The sequence below is a fragment of the Tachypleus tridentatus genome, chromosome 1 (assembly GCF_004210375.1).
Source record: "Tachypleus tridentatus isolate NWPU-2018 chromosome 1, ASM421037v1, whole genome shotgun sequence".
Classification (NCBI taxonomy): domain Eukaryota; kingdom Metazoa; phylum Arthropoda; class Merostomata; order Xiphosura; family Limulidae; genus Tachypleus; species Tachypleus tridentatus.
Window position 1 is genome coordinate 44,248,041 of NC_134825.1, and position 20,087 is coordinate 44,268,127.

Below are 20,087 nucleotides of genomic sequence, written 5' to 3' on the forward strand. Positions count from 1 at the left end.
TTTTCAAGGATACATTATACTTCTCACTTTGTCAGTATCTGTTGAAATGCCATTTCTGATAATAATAATAATGCGGTTCTGTGGATTTAAAACACTAAAATTAGGGGCTCGATTCCCTTCGGTGGCCACAGCAGGTAACCCGATGTGGCTTTGCTATAAGGAAAAACAAACAAACACACACACACCTAATAATGCGACTGAGAAATTCTACTTCTATGTGCATGAGTACATATTTCCCATGTTTCAATTTAAACTGGGGATTCATATTTGCTGAAGTACCATGAATACGTTTAGACCACTGAAGTGTGTAACCAAATATAAAAACATAATTCACACATACCAAGCATTTCAGGATATTAAGAATAGGCTCTGTTAATGTTTGAAGATGTTTGAAGAGTTACGCATGTCAAACAGTATAACTTGGAACTCTTAAAGACTATATAAAGTGCTAAATTCACTTTAGGCTATGTTTTCAACACACAGGTTAACTTGCCAGTATCAGAGGTCAGGTCTAAAGCCATGAACATTTAGCACCTTTCAATGCTGTTTATGGCAACTGAAAGGTATTGGTCCATCAGAAATCAATTCAAAAACTACACATACCATTTTTATTTTTGATAACTACTAGAAATGGGCATACACTTTTTCAGACTGTTGTACGATCATATCCTTTACTTTTCACTATATCTCAGAGTTAGTTATATTCCCAGCACTCTAAAGAAGCTTATAGAACAGTTGTGTAATTTGATGAGTAGCTCTGGTATGCTAGTGATTTCTGTTCAACCTAATCAGTCACCTGGTTTCACAAAGATATCAGCACTTTAATCAATAGGTCACTGAGCAATAGCCACTTGCTTGAATCCAAATTATTTTCACAATTATCAACCAGAGACTTCTTCTCTTTAAGGCCAACATACTAATACAGGTTGTGTATACGACCATTACATTACTGACAACTGCTCGTAAATGAATACCACCACCAGAAGTACGTCCCCACTAAGACAGATTACTGTCTAAGCCAGTTCTGCCTGGTGTCTAGATAACAACCAGCTCATCTCATTGGTTCTATAGCTGCATTACATTGTATCAAAGCACTTGTTTGTGGCAAATCACAGCTCATGATCTGTATAGATGGATAAATGATAATCCCTTCCTACACATATACTTATGCTGCTGAAGATTCTTGGGTATATTATGGCCAGCACTATATGTTCGTTTCCTGGAAGCTCAGTTGTTGTATGAAACAAGAGAAACTGACTGCAAGCTTCTGCATGATGGTTCACAGGTTTTAGACATAGTTGGAGACCTGCTTTACTAGACACAGTTTTAATTGGCTAGAATGGGGACTTCACTTAAAGTGTCTGACACATGGTGATGTCTACCAGTGTCCTGGCCATTCCTATATGATCCTAAAACTCTTTCTTTCATCTTTGCTTTTTAATGAGCACATAATAATGTCCAAAAAGGCCTGTTAGAGCCACATTGTTCACTGACCTTGTAACAAAAGTTTTCTGTTGGATCTCTTTCAGTTAATGACCAACCAATCTCTGGTTCTGTTTGTTTTTGTGAGCAGAAGTAGCAGTGGCTACAATTGGTTGTTGGCCCTGCACTTCTTGTGCAGTCAGCTAAAACTATTTGCTTTACCCATTTTCTTGTACAGCAAGGTATAAGCACTTCATCCACGTATCCATACCTAAAGCAGGTGCTACATGCTACGTCAAGTGACATCCAGTCAGAAACATCGTTGCTACTGACTAAGACAAAACATCAGGATGGCCTTTTGACTGTGCTTGTGTGCTACAATTATCAAATTTGTTCCAAGTTAATTTGCTTCGGTAAAACCTAAGCTTGGTGTGAAATGCCTACTTGTACAGAATTCTATAACCTGGGAACAGCCACAGCTATTTTCCTTCTTGTGACATGTTCAAAGTTAACACTTTGAGCCTTATAAAGGGGGATATTATGTCAATGAGGGTGACAATACTCATCACTCTCAAATAATGTTCACAAGGATTTTTTCACGATCTGTGGGAGTCATTAGTTGGTATGCCTTCCCAATGCAACCTTTGACAGTCATTTACATAGGCATATAAGCTCTGAAATAGACCCCTCCAAGACTTAAAATTGGCTAGGTGGAAAGCTGTTTTACATGTCAAGCATTGTGACCACGTTTTAATCCCAAAGTTGTATTTAACTCATATTCTCTCTGTACATTGAGAATTAGGCTATCCAGACTCAAAGTGAGGCATTTCACTAACTGTTTCAGTCTACTTGTTCCAAGCAGTGAACTGCACGACATATAAGGTGAAATCTGATTCAACTCTCTGACACAGATGTTTTTGATCTGGGTGACATCTGTTAAACTCAAACTCATGGCTTATATCAGGCGTAGAAAAGCATTATAAACCCAAATATCGCTTATAGTTGTGTTAACCGGTTTTTGTTGTTTCTTTTCTAATTAACTGAAAATTTGTGATTAAACTATATCGATACCGTGTAAATGAGTACAATTTACTTTACAAAGAATTTTACTAAAGTTGTTTTGAAACATTTTTCGATATGCAGACATTGTACATAGAGACTTGAAGATGGAGAACGTTCTTCTAAGCAAAAATCCAACAGATGAAAGTGATGACTTATACATTAAAGTAAGTAGAAATATCAAAATGTTTTCCTGACAATTATATTATTAATTCTTAGTACAGTAGCATTGCTCTTAACAACATAATTTTTAAGACTCAGTAATTTATTATATTGATGTTTTTAATTTTCAGCCTACTACTGTAATTCTTCTAGAAATTATGATATATAAGTTTCCGTTTCGTTTTCGTTTCATCCCCTACTGAAGTTCCATTTTTCTAAATATTAAAATAATGTATGATGACACGATTCTTAGTTCTTACCCTGATGCTAGGTCTATGTTTTCTGAATACTTTATGAAACAAAATGAAGCCCCGGAATAAATTCCGTAGTATCTGGGCGCTTAAAAGTTACTCGGTTTTCAAAAAATGTTATGTTATGTGTTATGTTTAATAAGTGTTCTGCTTCATTAATCATTTAATAATTTGTAATTTAATTATTGTTTACTCAATAACTTTCACTTAAACACTGTAATCAACTGAAAGTGCACTAAACCCTATTTAGTTCGACACTGGAATTGTAAGAATATTAAGTTTTTAAGATTGACGCCCCCCTCCCCATGGACACAGCGAGATGTCCAGGTTTCAATACCCGTGGTGGGCAGAGCACAGAGAGCCCATTGTACAGCTTTGTGCTAAATTAAGATGTCTTCTTAGACGATCTCTTAGTCTTCTAACAATAGACCGATGCAGACGCTTTCGTACATCAGGCAGCGAAATTTATAAATGACACGTGGCTGTTGAGTTTGTTTGCTTTGAATTTCGGGAAAAGCTACATGAGGGCTATTTGCGTTAGCCATCCCTAATTTAGCATTATAAGACGAGAGCTAGTCATCACCACCAACTCTTGGGCTACTCTTTAACCAACAGATTGTTGGATTGACCTTGACTTATAACGCCCTCACGGCTGAAAGGGTGAACATGTTTGGTGTGATGGGGATTCGAATGTAAGACCCTCAGATTGCGAGGCAAGCGCCCTAGCCACCTGGCCATGCTGGGCCTGTTTGTTGAGAGAACTGGAATTGATCTTTAAACTTGTAATACTTTTGAATACTCAGTAAACATCTGAACACACTGAAGAATAATAAGTTACTTATGATGTATACATTATTATTTTAGTGTAGTCAGTGTAAACCTGTAGTTGGTAGAAAGATCACTATTTGTAGCTTTGGAACGTCATGGTTAAAAGACCTGGATAGATAGTTGTTGAATGGAGTTATTGTTAATAGAATATATGAACTCGCTCGAGACGTTGTAAATGTTTAAAAGGGAATTTGATCTGAATACTTTTTTGAGCTAGAGTGAAGTGAGAAAGTTTCTGTTTCTGTACATGCAATTCATTCTTGCTTGTTGGAGCTCTTACAAACATCTTCCATTTTTCTTTATGCTGAAGAAGGACTCAGCATCAAGCCCGAAATATTCTTGCGGCACAGAGAAGAATTACAGATTTTCAAAAAAAATTCAGCTAACGAGTTCTAAACACTGTCAAAATCCAGCTTAATAGGCATTATTTTTTAATCTAAATGTTCATATATTCGTTAAAAGATATCACGTTTTAGAATACAACAGATTAAGAAATAAAACAGAAAGAGCAGTTTCCTTTAAAAGCTTTCTGGTGTCATTCTTTAGATATGATTAAGGTCAATAAAATGTTAAGTATTCCATAATGGCACTAATGCAAAAAAAAAAAAAAAAAATCCGAAAAACACTATTGTTGAAACTGAGTTGAATGGACGAAAACTGCTTGTTGTAGAAACACAATTGTAGGGGACGACATTTCGAAAGTCTCTCGTCAATGAACGTCTGAAGACAAAAGGCGAAAGACTTTCGAAATTTCGTCTCCTACAATTGTGTTTCTACAATAATATCAGTTGTCGTCCACTCAGTTGAGTTTCATCATGAATGCTCCACCTAAACGATCTATCAAAGAAAACAGCACGGGTTTTATTTTATGTCCATTATTATTATTATTTAATTGAACTTGAATATTTCAAATAGTATTCTAAAGTTGAAAACAGAGCCAGAAAGATAAGAACAGCATAAAAATTCTTTTATGACTCAAAGTGAAGTTACCTCATGGTCGTAAGTTTAGTGGAAGTACAAACTTGTTTCCACAGTAATGCATTATTGACATAGTTTTTTCTAATGCAATTTTGTTGTTATTTTTTTTATTAATCTCGTGCATAGAACTTAGCAACATTATATTACAACGTCTCAAAATTATCATTAATTTGTCTTTAGGTGACAGACTTTAGCTTAGCTGTTGTGAAAAGTGGAGCTGGACAAGAAAACATGTTGCAGGATTGCTGTGGGACTCCAGTCTATATGGGTAACCATACCATCTAGTTAGACAAACAGTGAAAACAACATAATCTTTATTAACATTACAACTTTCAAAAAATATATCTATTGTAATGCAAAGCTGAATTAATAAAGACTGTCAAAAACTACATTCTTACAAAAATACGTGAATGAAACTATTTGAGGAAGAATGTTTTGAAATGTTTTAAAATATGACCGATTATTACAAAATCTTATTTTAGTTTTGAGTAAAACAATAAAATATGTTAAAATAATAGCCCTGTTCTCAGTTGTTACTGACATTCCTAGCTACTAAGTGGAGTCAGAATGTACTTAATATGACAGTGAAGATAGTATGGTATAGGTCATCAAATGATTTATTTGTTTGTACTTATTTAAGTAATTATCTTTAGGATTTAGTTTTATATTTGAAAAAAAATTCTGATATGAAAAACTCAATATTTTTGTAATGAACTTAATCTAAGCAGCAGTAAGATGATATTTTTAATTATTATTAATTGAAGTAAGTTTTAAGGGAAACCATAGGATAAACATTGGCTCCATGACAACTTATTTAAATGTTTTAAAAACTTTGTAATTCGATTTTATTTAATTTTTTTTTTAGCTCCGGAACTCTGGGACAAGAAGTCTTACAGCCAGCAATGCGACGTTTGGTCAATTGGAATTATGATGTACTGGCTGTAAGTATCTAAATGTTTTGAATTATTGAGTGTAAATAATTATTTTACGATACCTAAAACTTCCATTTATGTTGTTAAGGGAACATATTGTTAGGTTATTTGTCTCCCACAAATATTTATAACAACAACTGCATGTATTTATATGTATTTAACATATGCCGTATTATACAGATTACAGGTATATCAGGATTGTCTTTTGAACTACTATAGAAACATGAGGGACAAAATTCGAAGACATGTTGGTATATCGAGTATCTTGGAAAACATACGTATAAACAGAAGTACTACAGGGTGTTCGGAAAGTCACTGTGCACTTATATATTTATTAACAGACATGTTTCAAAATAGAATACAGGAGGTAAATATGAATGACAATTATAAACATTGTTGAAAGTGACCCCCGTTGTCATCAATACATGCCTGGATCCTTCTTATTTTGTTTCTAAACAGCGCTGTCAGTTGCTGGCTTGAAATAGACTGAATACAATATGATTACAAAACTGCACAGTGACTTTCCGAACACCATGTACTTTAAATCACTGGTGGACCTTAGGCAAAGTACGCTTTCAGGAGAATATTATACAATTTGATAAACTAAATTTATTAGTGATGAAAAATTAGGAAATAGAAAAAGGAAACTATATTAAAATCCGATTTACTATTAGTTTACAATACACTTTCTTTTTATTATTTATTATTACACCGGACCCTGTACAACTATTTCTCTTGCCCATTGGATACAATAGCCCTGACAGTGTAAAAACAGCAACAAACCTTATCACAGAAAAAAAAAGAAACTAATTAAAGAGTAGAACAACTTAAACGCTGTATATGTGTGCATGTACATAAATATGAACGATTAAATCATGAGCAAATATCATTTCACGTTATGACTTTACTTCCTTACGTTTAGTTTATCTTTTATTGTTTTGACTTTTCTATTTGTTATTTCTTATCTTATTTTTGCTTTATCCTTGACAGGTTATGTGGCTCACCACCGTTTATAGCACCTAATGAAGATACGTTGTCAACCATAATCAAACAAGCCAAGTTCAATTTTGGAAGTCCTTCCTGGAAAAACATATCAGAAAATGGTGAGTTCTTGAAATAATTATGAATGATGGATTTTTTCAAAGGAATATGAATTAAAAACGCAACTGTCAGTTACGTTTATTTTAAGTACAATGTGCAGCATACACAACGCATAGCGGTTTCAGTGTTAATTTTCGTGAAAAGGGCCGAAGTCCGCCTGGAAGGGTCAACAGTTTTAACTTCTCCCACCACTATACAGTAGTGTATTTGATGTCAGTCAGTCAGTCAGTAGACACTAAAAATGACGTCACAGAAGGGACATTTATCGTGGCAGTATATACTGTCGTGACGTGAGGAAAACGTGTGCATGCCATAAATAACGAGAATAACTACTTACCGTCAACTCTTGGGCCACTCTTTTACTAATGAGTAATTGGACTGACCGTTACATTAAAATACCCCCCACAACTAAAAGAGGGAGCATCTTTGGTATGATGAGGATCCGAACCCACGACCCTCGCATGACAAATCGAGTGTCCTAACTATTAGGTTGAGGAATAATTCGTGAGCGTTTTTAAATAATTTCATTCAAGCATTACATGCAAGACTATTTCATGTAATACATAGGTATATAGTATGCATTGTTGTAAACGAAATTGCAAGAAATTAAATGCGAAAACCAGATGGTGTCGAAAATGCTCGATTTTGTCCACTTGACATTCCATATAGGCCTGGCATGGTCTAGCGCGTTACGGCGTGCGCTTCGCAATCCGAGGGTCGCGGGTTCACGCCCGAGTCGCGCCAAACATGCTCGCCCTCCCAGCCGTGGGGGCGTTATAATGTGACGGTCAATCCCACTATTCGTTGGTAAAAGAGTAGCCCAAGAGTTGGCGGTGGGTGGTGATGACTAGCTGCCTTCCCTCTAGTCTTACACTGCTAATTTAAGGACGGCTAGCACAGATGGCCCTCGAGTAGCTTTGTGCGAAATTCCAAAAACAAACAGACATTTCATTTAATGAGCTGAAAATGAAAGCAAAAATTAAAGACATATGAAAATCAAACACACCATCTATTAGAGCAAAAAATTATCTACCAAATGACATGAAATAATTTGCGAAAGCATTTCATTTATGAATATATTTTTTAACTTGAAAAAACGCTCACGAATTATTCCTCAACCCAATACATAACCTTGCCGGACCCAAATCGACAATAAAATAGCACATCATGAGTAATTGTAGTATAGAAAAAACGAATAGTAATTTCAATTTTACGGCACAAAATGGCCTTGAATGCAATGTTTTATCAAAGAAACTTAAGTGGCTAAACCTCCAAATTAATGCTGCAGTTAGATCTGAAACAAATTAATGCTGCAGTTAGATCTGAAACAATAAATTACCTAAACCTTAGTATTGACAAAATAACCTTTCTTAATTATAATAATTATATGAGTTTACCTGCTGAAATAAAACTAATTAAAAAAAAAATGAATGGGAACCTAGAATTATGTCCACTTATATACATTTTCAAAGCTGGTAATCTCTAAGGGTTATAATAAACGTGCAATATTATAATTTATAAATAAGTGGCAAACTATTAGTTTCGTTTGAATTATGTGCAGAGCTACACGAGGACTATTTGCGTTAGCCGTTCCTAATTTAGCAGTGAAAGACGAAAGATACCAGATCTATCTGACTTAAGAGTGTGGTGTAATTAGTTCTATTTAGTGTTAATATTTCGAAAACATCTCCAGTCCTAGCCATTAGTTTCAGTGCAAGTAGTTAGACGCTGACCTGTGGGTAAAATACACTAACCTTTTGTGTATATTTTGTTCACTGTTGGATTTATTCTTCACAAAACAGTTGGACATCAATGAATCTGGATATTGCAAAACAGCTTTAAAAGTGACATTTTGATGCCATGATCATTGGATGTGTATTTGTAAAATTTATTTTGAATATGTTTCTTTTTTTCCATTTAACTCTGTAATACTGTAATATTGGTGAACTGTAATCTTGGAAAGGCACTTTCCAAGACCACATTGAACTTATGAGAGAAGATGAAAACTACAGTTGAAGTGAGGAATTTCAGTTTTTTCGTGAAATTTATTGCATATTATATCTGTGATCCTATTTTCCATCTCGTTTATCAGAATTGAAGTTAGGACTGTATTTAAGAATCTAGCAAGAACCAAGTAAAACACTCTCTTAGACCCAGAGCTTTTGTCGATATTAGTTGGAGCTATATTCACATTCTATATTCAGAGTAAACCCTGACACATTTGACACATACTGTAATGATAATTTCTCATGGTCAGGTACATACGGTAGAAGAAAAAGGTCATGGTGTCACCAAGAACCTGAAATTCCCAAACTAACTGATGTGGTTTCTTTGAGATATCAAGACACTTGTTAAGAGGCTTAGGCACAGAAGGCTTTGGTTTGAGTAACTTGTGACCAAGGAGTGTGATGCATGCACCAGACAAAGTCCAACATGTTTCATTGCAACACCATCAGACAGAGCAGGTGGTATATAACTATGATAAAGTTGGGTTATTAGTTAGTCAGGAGCCAAAAAGATCTACTAAGGATGCTCCAAAACAGTCTTCTGGCTAAGATCACCAGGATATATTAATAAACATTTGTATTACATGTTGCATCATTATGCTGGCATATTAAGTCATCCTGCTATGAACTTAGCTTAAAAATGTTGCATTCATAAGGATCCCCAGGTCTCAAAACTTCTGAGAGGAGATAAATAATTCCCGCAAATGTGCACAACAGTAAAACGACTGTTGGCAATTACACATCAGCACCAATACTTAATTATAAAGGAGACATAAAACTGAGAAATCCAATGTTTGACGGAATGGACAAAAAATTATTTAGACTATTGAAGTGACAGGCGATGCAGTGTCAGATGCTTAGTCTGATCACTCTTGTGTTAGATACTTTAGAACACTTGAACTATTAGAACACAGCTGTCAGTCACTTATACTCAAGACTGGGTTCATTACAGAAAAAGCAATCCATAGGGCCGAGTTCAAACCTCGAATTTGAAGATCCACAAAAATCACTTAAGATGACTGTATGAAAAGGATCTATCTCAGGTCATGATAAAATGTTATTCCACAAGAGTATAGAGGGCTTCCAAGCAAACTCTTGTGCCACTACGTAGGACATTTTGTCTTTCACAGAGACAGCTTCATTGATCATGCAATTTGAAATAGTCATATGTAATCATGAACAAAGAAAAACCCAACAACAATGACAACTGCAATTCTATAGTCATTTCTATCACAACTTCCATATTATGTGATGATGCTAAGACACAAAAGAAATCTGAATTGTCAATTTCACCAGCTTTATACAGCAGTTACCATATTGCATCATGTCACAGCTGCAGTGTTGCCCAATAGACCAACAGGGATTCCCTGACCTAATGCCACCAGTGTAGTCAGAATTAACATTCTTAATGCTCCAAGAGTGTGAGAGAAGGAGCATCTAATTTATCTGTAGCATACTTGTTCACCGATTTTGCGAATATACATACGTTTTCGTTACACAAGACCTTCCGATGTAAATACCATTCAGGCTGATGCAGAAGGTTTAACAATGAGCTAAGGCTGTAGATACTTCAGCTAGTTTAAATTACTTGGACTACCAGTAAGATCACAAACAACATTGTAGTGGTTTTTTAATAGAATCATGGACTGAGCATCACATAGTATGAGCTGTTAACAATGCAAGACTGAATTTTAGTAGATACAGTAAATACTTTGACATCAAAAACTGCACTCGGCTTTGCCGTTTATTAAACCCTTTGATTAATAAGCACAAATTTATTATTGAAATGGCAACAAGCTAGATGTAAATGTAAAGGTAGATCCTAATGTTGACAAAACCGTATGCTGAGACAAGTAAGACTTAATTATCTCTGATATGGATGCAGACATCGTGTTTTAGAGATGGACGTACTGTGGAAATTGATTTATTTGTGTAACAGGCAGACTGCAGTTCATTAACAAAACTTTCCAGTGTTGACGAGATTAAGTTTCGAAAATTGTGTACTATATATGTATCCATATTGAAAAAAACGTGTTGATTCATCTAATGTAAAATTGGTATCCAGTGATAGGCTATGGGTGCAGTCTAGTGCACTTTCATCATCTGATACACTGATAGAATCTATGCATCAAACACGCTGTCATTTGTCTTGAAAACAAGCTACGCTTACTTGAACTTCGATCTGTCCAGTAGTTGGTGTTACAGCTACACTAATATTTAACTAAAAACAGTAAACTATTCAGCTTCTAGCAGAAGCAGAAATGAAGCAAACTATCCGAGTAGTTAGTGTTACAGCTACTTTATTTTATTCGAAAATGAATCTCCAACTTCCAAAGCATTTAAAATCTGTTGTGCGAGGATTATATTCAAAATTGTGTAGAAACCCGGTTTCTATCGTCGTAAGTTCGCAGACATTCCGATGTGTCTGACTTAAGCTACTCGTTTGCCGAGAGATGTACAACTTGTATGGCAGGATTTCTAGTTAGGTACTGTTCAAAGAGTAATAAAATTAATAGAAATATATGTAAGCTATTACGAGTCTTAAGCTATTTAGGATAAAAAATTATATTTTTCTTTCGTATACCGTTAGGGTAGAGAAAATAACAGATAAATATAAGTTTAACTGACAGAATCGTTATTCATGAGGTTTTAGAAGTTACACAAATGAAATTTTAAAATTTTCAGATGACAAAGTAATTCTAATCTTAACGTAAAAATCACTTTGCACTCAGAACAGTCAACACTTTGACTTCATATATTTATGGACAAATTTTAAAAATACTTGATTAAAATAATCGCATTTTTGTAATGTTTATTAAAAGCTTGCCACATTTCCTGAAGACATACAGTCATGTGAAAAAGTTAGGACACCCCATGAAAGCCTGTGTATTTTTGTAACATTTTTGGATATATAGATATTTAATCACAATTTCAACAATACTGAGATATTATAGGAATATAACTAAACAATTAAAACTGAAGAAAAGACTTTTCAAGATCTTCTATATATGTAATTCTACAAAAATGTATATTCTAACTGAGGAAAAAGTTAGGACATCCTACCTCCTAATAGCTAGTGTTATCCCTTTGGCTGAAATAACTGCAGTGAGACGCTTCTTGTAGCCATCTACCAGTCGCTGACATCGGTCTGAAGAAAGTTTGCCCCACTCCTCAATGCAGAATTCTTTCAGCTGTGAGATGTTTGAGGGGTTTCTTGCATGTACAGCCTGTTTCAAGTCACCCCACAGCATATCAATGGGATTAAGATCTGGGCTTTGACTCGGCCATTCCAGGACCCTCCATTTCTTAGTTTTCAGCCAGTCCTTGGTGAACTTACTGGTATGTTTTGGGTCATTGTCGTGTTGCAGGGTCCAGGTCCGCTTCAGCTTTACTTTTCTTACAGATGGTCTCACATGATCCTCAAGCACCCTCTGATACACGGTAGAATTCATGGTGGATTCTATGATTGTGAGCTGTCCTGGTCCTGCTGCAGCAAAGGAGCCCCAAACCATGACACTTCCACCTCCATGCTTCACAGTTAGTATGAGGTTCTTTTCCTGGAATGCTGTATTTGGTTTACGCCAAACACATCCTCTGTTCTGGTGTCCAAATAATTCAATTTTGGACTCATCTGTCCAAAGAACATTATTCCAGAAGTCCTGGTCTTTGTCTACATTCTCTCTGGCAAACTTCAGTCTGGCCTTGATGTTTCTCTTAGAGAACAAGGGTTTCCTCCTTGCACACCTCCCATACAAGTTAAATTTGTGCAGTCTCTTTCTGATTGTAGAGGCATGCACTTTCACATCAACAGTAGCCATAGCTTGCTGCAGGTCCCGTGATGACATGTTAGGGTGTTTGGAGACCTCTTTTAGCATCTTGTGGTCTGCTCTCGGGGTGAACTTGCTTGGACGACCAGACCTGGGCATGTTGGCAGTTGTTTGAAAGCCATCCAATTGTTGACTATTTTCCGGACAGTGGAATGGCTGATTTCAAAATCCTTTGGGATCTTTTTAAATCCCTTACCAGACTCATAAGCTGCTACAATTTTCTTTCTGAAGGCCTCAGACAGCTCTTTTGCTCTCACCATGGTGCTCACTCTCACTTCAACAGTCAGGAGCACACCAAACTAAATGTCTGAGGTTTAAATAGGGCAAGCCTCATTCAAAATGCTGAGTAACAATCTTCTAATCATGTGCACCTGGTGTGATAGACCTGTGTGTGAGTTGAGCCATTTTAAGTGGGAATAAATGTGGGGGTGTCCTAACTTTTTCCTCAGTTAGAATATGCATTTTTGTAGAATTACATTTACAGAAGATCTTGAAAATTCTTTTCTTCAGTTTTAATTGTTTAGTTATATTCCTATAATTTCTCAGTATTGTCCTAGGGTGTACTAACTTTTTCACACGACTGTATTTATTATATTAAAAATGATAGTATGGATATTCTTATGATTACTTGATGGTTACAGAGTCAAGTGTTATCCACCAAACCCATATGGAAATAATTAAACGTAAGTTCAGCTTTAAAATCCAAATATTTTATAGTACACAACTTATGCTAAAGTAGTATTTAGTATTGGCCACCCAAATATTTTACAATATAAACGTACGCAAAAGTATATTTCAGTATTGGGCATCGTTAGTACCGTACACAGCAGATGTAGTGTAGTTGTCACATCGCTATACACTCATGTTTACTTTCAGTGAAAAGTTATTAATTTTAACTATATGCTTCTCACAATATGATCAATTTTCTCAATGAATCTTTGTTACCTATGTGACTTGATCATTCCGTAAGGAAAAAGAGGGAAGAGGACATATTCTCCACGTATAGGAAAACCATTTATGACTGATGTTATCAGAATACGTATAAATTTGAGGAACTCTCTAGCAACATCTGTAAGAGAGTTTAGAAGCAAAACAACGGAATGAGCTTTGACAGCGTGTAATTAATTCCTCTAATCCAATATTTACATCAATATTCAGGCTTTGAGTGACATTTTGTTCAACACTTATTATACCCTGGATTAATCCTTCTAGACTACTTATTTATCCTTCTGAGCTCAGAAGTGAGTTAGTATCAACTGTCATACTATTTCTGACTTATGAACAGATGTTTTAAGTCACCAGCTTTAATGAATTTTGCAGCTTAATAATTTGAACATCAACTTTGCTCCAATCCGATTCACGTTCCTTCATACTGAATTACATCGACAAACTGCTCATATGCCAATAAATTCATGTTTTCTTTAAAATTTCTAGATTTGGCAACTGAGAAACAGTTTACACAATTTCAATAAGTTGTGTGAGAATCGTTTCACTTCTATTAATTTTACTTCTTAGTTGGACTTGTGGCATTTCTTTTGAATAATTGATTTCAAAAGACAGGGATACCAGATATAATGGTAGCCTGGGCAACGTTTTGAAAGTTGATATTTTTAGGTGGGCACAATGGGAAATAATTCAGTGTTCATTGCTGCAGCTTTTGAAATTTGGTCTAATACTTCCAACAGTACTTTGCATTTGTAGTCCATTAGTAGTCGGGAAAATTGAAGTGTATTTTAAAAAACTGTGGCCTAGTAGGTAACTACAATAAAAAAAAGGTTAATATGCTTAGTGGCCAAAGTAACCGGTGTAGTTGCTGTTACTCCAATCTCTAAGTTGTAGTGAATTAAATAGTTACCTCTAAGCCTGAAATTCATGGACTCTACCTGTTAGATTTCCAAGAGTTCTGATTGATAAAATTGGTAGCAGACTTTGCAAATTACCTTGTAGTTAGTCTGACAGACTTTATTAATCTGTACTGTGGCAGCCTTGTTAATCACAGCTTCAATTCTCAAACTCATGTATTACCGTGTTATTTCAACAGCTGGGAACCTAATAGCAAATTAACAAAAACGACGCATGATGAAGGGGCTTTACTTTGGAAAACATAGTACATGTTTCGACAGAATATTGGACAGTCACTTTCAAACTTTACTTATTTATTCAATGCCCTCATTCTTTTTATTTTTTGGGGATGGGGAGAATTTAATCTTAGCATCCTGTTTTACTCATAATGTTCTTTCATTTCAGGAAAACATTAACTATTCAATTACAAGTTAAAAGAACGCCACATAATTATAATGAATAATAAACAAATATCCATATCAAATTAAAGCTGAAAACAGTTTAAAATGAAATTATCATGGTAAAATGTGACATACAAATAAAATGTAACAGTTTCACTAACTTTATATACACTCACGAAGTTGAATGTCATTAACCTGCAGGTTCTGACATTTTTTCTATACTTTTGTTTCTAGGCTAAACAAAGAAAATGTAGTAAAAATTTTATTAAAGTCAGACTGAAGTAGCATTTCATTTTTCAGCCAAATTTTTGATCCAAGGAATGCTTAGAGTAGATCCAGCACATCGACTCACAGCAAGTGAAGTACTTCACAACCCATGGACTAAAGTAAGTTGACAACTATAATCTCAAGCACATTATTATTTTTTTAATAATTTTCTTACAAAATACAACTTAATTATTACTTATGTAACAAAAATAATAAGTATGCGTAAATAGCTAATTAAAACAGCTTCTTCAAACTAAGCTGCCAAGTCCATGATAAATGGCCTATGGCATATAATAACAATTGTTATAATTAAATACTGCGGTATACCTGTTTGGAACTGAATTAACTACAGAGCGATATCAGATAAGTCTGCCTGTAAATAATAATAACTTCCAATCAGAATAAGCTGTGTACATAGAGAAAAATCAAACACCAATCTGGTCATTAGTAGAGTTCCTGATTATTTGTTTATAAAGATTAGAATACTTGTTAGGCCCAGCATGGCCAGAAGGTTAAGACGCTCAACTCGTAATTTGAGCTTCGCGGGTTCGAAACCCCGTCACACCAGACATACTCGTCTTTTCATCCATGGTGTTGTTATAACTGTTACGGTCAATCCCACTGTTCGTTGGTAAAATATAGCCCAAGAGTTGGCGGTGGGTGGAGATGACTAGCTGCCTTTCTTCTAGTCTTACACTACTAAACTGGGGACGGCTAGTACAGATAGCCCTCGCGTAGTTTTGCGCGAAATTCAAAACAAACCAAACCAAACATCATTCAGACTCGGTGTGTGTGTTTTCTTATAACAAATTCACATCGGACTATCTGCCGTGTCCACGGAGGGGAATGGGAATTTACCGCTGTTCCAGCGGGGTATAACTCGATATCATAAAATACTGTGATTTATTGTAGTTATAGACGCATGTAGTGTATTGATTTTACTTCTTTTTTACATGGGGTTTATATTTACCATTCACAGATGATTATGTATTTTTAAGAAAAATGAGTCCGACTGTTGGGAACATAGCATCATTTTAAATTTTGATAATTTTCTAAAATAAAATATTTATTCAGGGAAAATCAAATACCTTGTCGATTTCTGACTTTCCACAACCACCCAACGTTTTGGAAATGATGCAGATGTGGCATCGGGAATTTCGTCACCAGGAGCCATCCTTACGGAGCGTCGAAAATGAAAATGTCTTGGAATGGGATACATCCTTGGACAGTTCAAGTAAATTACGACAAGAAACAATAAGCACACAGCAACCAGAAAAGTCAAGCCTTAGTTCGAATAGTTCACTTGTGACACTTGGAACTAAAGTTCGATTTATTGGAAAGGTATGTCAATGCACAGTCAAATAAATCGTCCTTGTGCATAAAACTTGAGTCATTTTTTTTTTTATCTTTTCATATATAAGTACGTAACACAATGCGTCTTTGTTGAAAGATGTATCAGTGATGAAGATGGTTTATAAGGTTAACTGCAAAGCACCTGTTTGTTTTTGAATTTCGCGCAAAGCTACTCGAGGACTATCTGCGCTAGCCGTCCCTAATTTAGCAGTGTAAGACTAGAGGAAAGGCAGCTAATCATCACCATACACCGCCAACTCTAGAACTACTCTTTTACCAACGAATAGTGGGATTGACCGTAACATTATAACGCCCACACGGCTGAAAGAGCGAGCATGTTTGATGTGACGGGGACTCGAACCCGTGACCTTTGAATTACGAGTCAAGCGCTTTAACTACCTGGCCATGCCGGGCCTGCAATGCATCTGTTGATGGTGGTCTAGCCAAAGTTAATTTTGTAACGATTTTGGTATCATTAAATATGGATATAAGATATCTGACTCTATATTAAATAGGAAATACCAAAACAATCATTAAATCGTATTTCACTCTTAGTATATTTAAAGACTGCATACAGTTTACATTATAGCTCAACAGTGCGTAAAAACAGTTGTACAAAATATTTGTCTGAGTATGATGTGAAAGAAATATCAACTATTTTACGTGTCATCTTATATCCAAATACATAAAATACTCATGAAATATTCCCATCTTTGACAACATTACGTATACTTAAAAATGAGCTAACTTGAAAGTTAAATGCAACTAACGTAATAGCCTACAAAATAAACAGCTACAACTGTAATGAGAGCTCATATCAGGTACATATTAAGTATTCATGAGAACTAAAATGAATGATAGTTTTTTTCAGAAAAACTGGATTTTAGGTTGCATTAAAAACTTCCAAACTAATTCAAATTTATATTTACAGAGAGGTAGCGTTAAATATGTATATATATTTTCCATAAATATTGGTATTTTCCGGAGCACAAATTTCCCACAGAGCAGTCAATTACGAAGGTTATCCTGTTAGAGAGTACAGGTTGGATCTCTTTCTTAACTCTGACCGAGTTTATAGACATGGAAAGAAGAAACCCACAAAATGTGTAATCATCAGTCTTTATTGAAATAAATAGAAAAAGACAGAGACAGTTATGCACATTAAAATAAAATAAGGATAAGTGTCCCCGATGAATGTGTTGAGCTGGTAAAAATAGGTGTGAAAAAAACTTTGATAGTTCTCTGTTTCCAGTTGAATGTGAGTATTCCCTGTAAACTGGAACGAAAACAGAGTCAAAATATTAATATTTTCTAAAGCTTAATAATTCCCTCCATACATACGTCAGGCGACTCCATTGCAAAAGTACACGAGTGCGACACTTTAATGAAATTAGTCGAAACTGAGCGAACTTAACAACTCTGTAATTTGTGATGTGAAGTTTTTGTCACGAGTTACACATGTACCAGTACTTTATAACTTTATATCCCACGATACCTGCTAATTAGCTCCTTATACTTGTCTACCAGTTATTTTATCAAATGCTGCGTAATACAGTATAGCACAGAGTTACATAACAGGCTGTCTATCCTCTACGCAGCGTGAATATTGAAACCCAGTTTCTAGCGTTGCATGTCTACAAACAGTACCGTTGTGCCACTGGGAGCAATTTAATACATGGTGAATGTCTTATAAGCTATGTGACCTACGTATTTTCCAAAGTCTAAATGTGAACATTTAACACCTATTTCAAAGTATCTAGTGTATCTTATTTGTTAAGGTGCAGTTTGAATACAGAATAAACACTAATTTTTAGTATGTTTTTATTTCCTAACATGGCATCGTCATCACGTAGCACGTGCTCATTTTAAAATCGCCGGTGGTTGAGAATAACAGCATTTGCGTTAGACCGCCTAACTGACGAGGATGGTAACGACTCGCTTTTTCTGCGGTGCTTTAACATTTTGGCCCTTTCATTTCTGATAACCTTTTCGTGCTGTGGGAGGCATCATATACACCTCCCTGGCAGGAGGGACTTAAATACACAGTTCGACCGAATTATTACCAATATAAAAAAAACAACAACAACAAAACAGGTGGACGAAGTCTACTGGTTAGTGTATCGCTCTGCCTATGTGAGCCTGGATTCCACTTAATACGTTCAGCACTTTAAACTTTCGGTGCGTTATATTAACAGTTAATCATAGAGGTATTGCTGGCATACAGTTTTCCCTCTGTTCGGTGAGTAAAATAAGGATCGGCTATGCACGAACTTTAGGCGTCTCTGACTTCGCTGTTCAGTCAGTATAAGATGATATTTTGGTTGAAAATTCTAATTTGAGACTAAAACACCTAAAAGCCCTTATTCTAGCTTAAACATTTACCGTCTAATGTAAATAAGTGTTTTACGAGTATCATTCAAAACTAGATTACCATGTTTTAGTTTGTATAATTTTCTTGTTTGACATTTCTCTATAGGCTATGTCTTTCCATCAAATGTATAGTAATTTCCTCTAACCTGTGTATATTAGTTGGAACAGAGCTCTTTCTGTCATGTACCTGCAGTGACATGTCATATTAGGACATTTTCTTCTTTCGTTTAAATAATGATGTGAAACGTTTCGTTGTTGAGATCATAATTTTTGTTGTTTTTCTTGTTGAGGAAATACTACGTATAAATATATAAATTCTTATATGTGTTTTTGTTGCTGTTTTTTTCTTTAGGACAATGATCTGTAACAACCACGATAGAAGACAATAATCTGTAACCAAAGACGTTTAAAACAACACTCCATTAATTAACTACTAATATGAATCGGTTTTTAGAGTACTATTTCATCATAAACGTTTAAAATGAATAATACCACCGGGTTAAATAAATATATTTTGCATATTGTGCAAAGATTAAATACAAACTTTATAATATCAACTTTTAAAATAAATACCACTTGTAATATTACAAATTTCTGATGAAAATGTCATACGGTAACAGGTTTTGGGAATTTCGCACAAAGCTACTCGAGGGCTATCTGTGCTAGCTGTCCCTAATTTGGCAGTGTAAGACTAGAGGGAAGGCAGCTAGTCATCACCACCCACCGCCAACTCTTGGACTACTCTTTTACCAACGAATAGTGGGATTGACCGTCACATAATAACGCCCCTACGGCTGGGAGGGCGAGCATATTTGGCGCGACTCGGGCGCGAACCCGCGACCCTCAGATTACGAAGCGTACGCCTTAACGCGCTAGGCCATGCCAGACCCGTACGGTAACAGACGCAACAAAAACAAATGTACAATAGTAAGTTTTAAATTTATTGAAATAGCACAGTATCAATTTTTACACCTTTGTAAGCGTATTAATTTATTATTCTACTTCATGCGTTTAAAAGGAAAGTATTTTATCATCAGTTACACCCTTGTGCAAATTAATTGAAACAAGACGGAGAAATACGATTTTTTCAATTTTTTACGTTTTATTTCTAAGAATCCAAAAATTACTCACAAATTAATACATGATATGACCGCCTTTATTTTTCAGAAGATCATTAATCCGCTTTGGCATCGAGTTCACAAGTTGACTGCAATCTTTACTAATTTTTGGATCGCGGTACCACACCTCAATTATGGCCTCAATTAGCTTATCTTTTGTAGTGTAGTCT

At 35.3% G+C, this 20,087-nt stretch overlaps 1 protein-coding gene across 1 annotated transcript; it reads left to right on the forward strand.

Annotated features, from left to right (window-relative positions):
- The first annotated feature begins 2,478 nt into the window (after window positions 1–2,478).
- Window positions 2,479–16,613, forward strand: LOC143247224 (serine/threonine-protein kinase 33-like). The gene is made up of 6 exons (XM_076494936.1): window positions 2,479–2,648; window positions 4,881–4,968; window positions 5,566–5,641; window positions 6,623–6,735; window positions 15,110–15,195; window positions 16,151–16,613. Exons 1-6 carry the CDS (start codon window positions 2,589–2,591, stop codon window positions 16,439–16,441), a joined length of 714 nt encoding a protein of 237 aa, XP_076351051.1. The 5' UTR covers window positions 2,479–2,588; the 3' UTR covers window positions 16,442–16,613.
- Window positions 16,614–20,087: the final 3,474 nt, after the last annotated feature.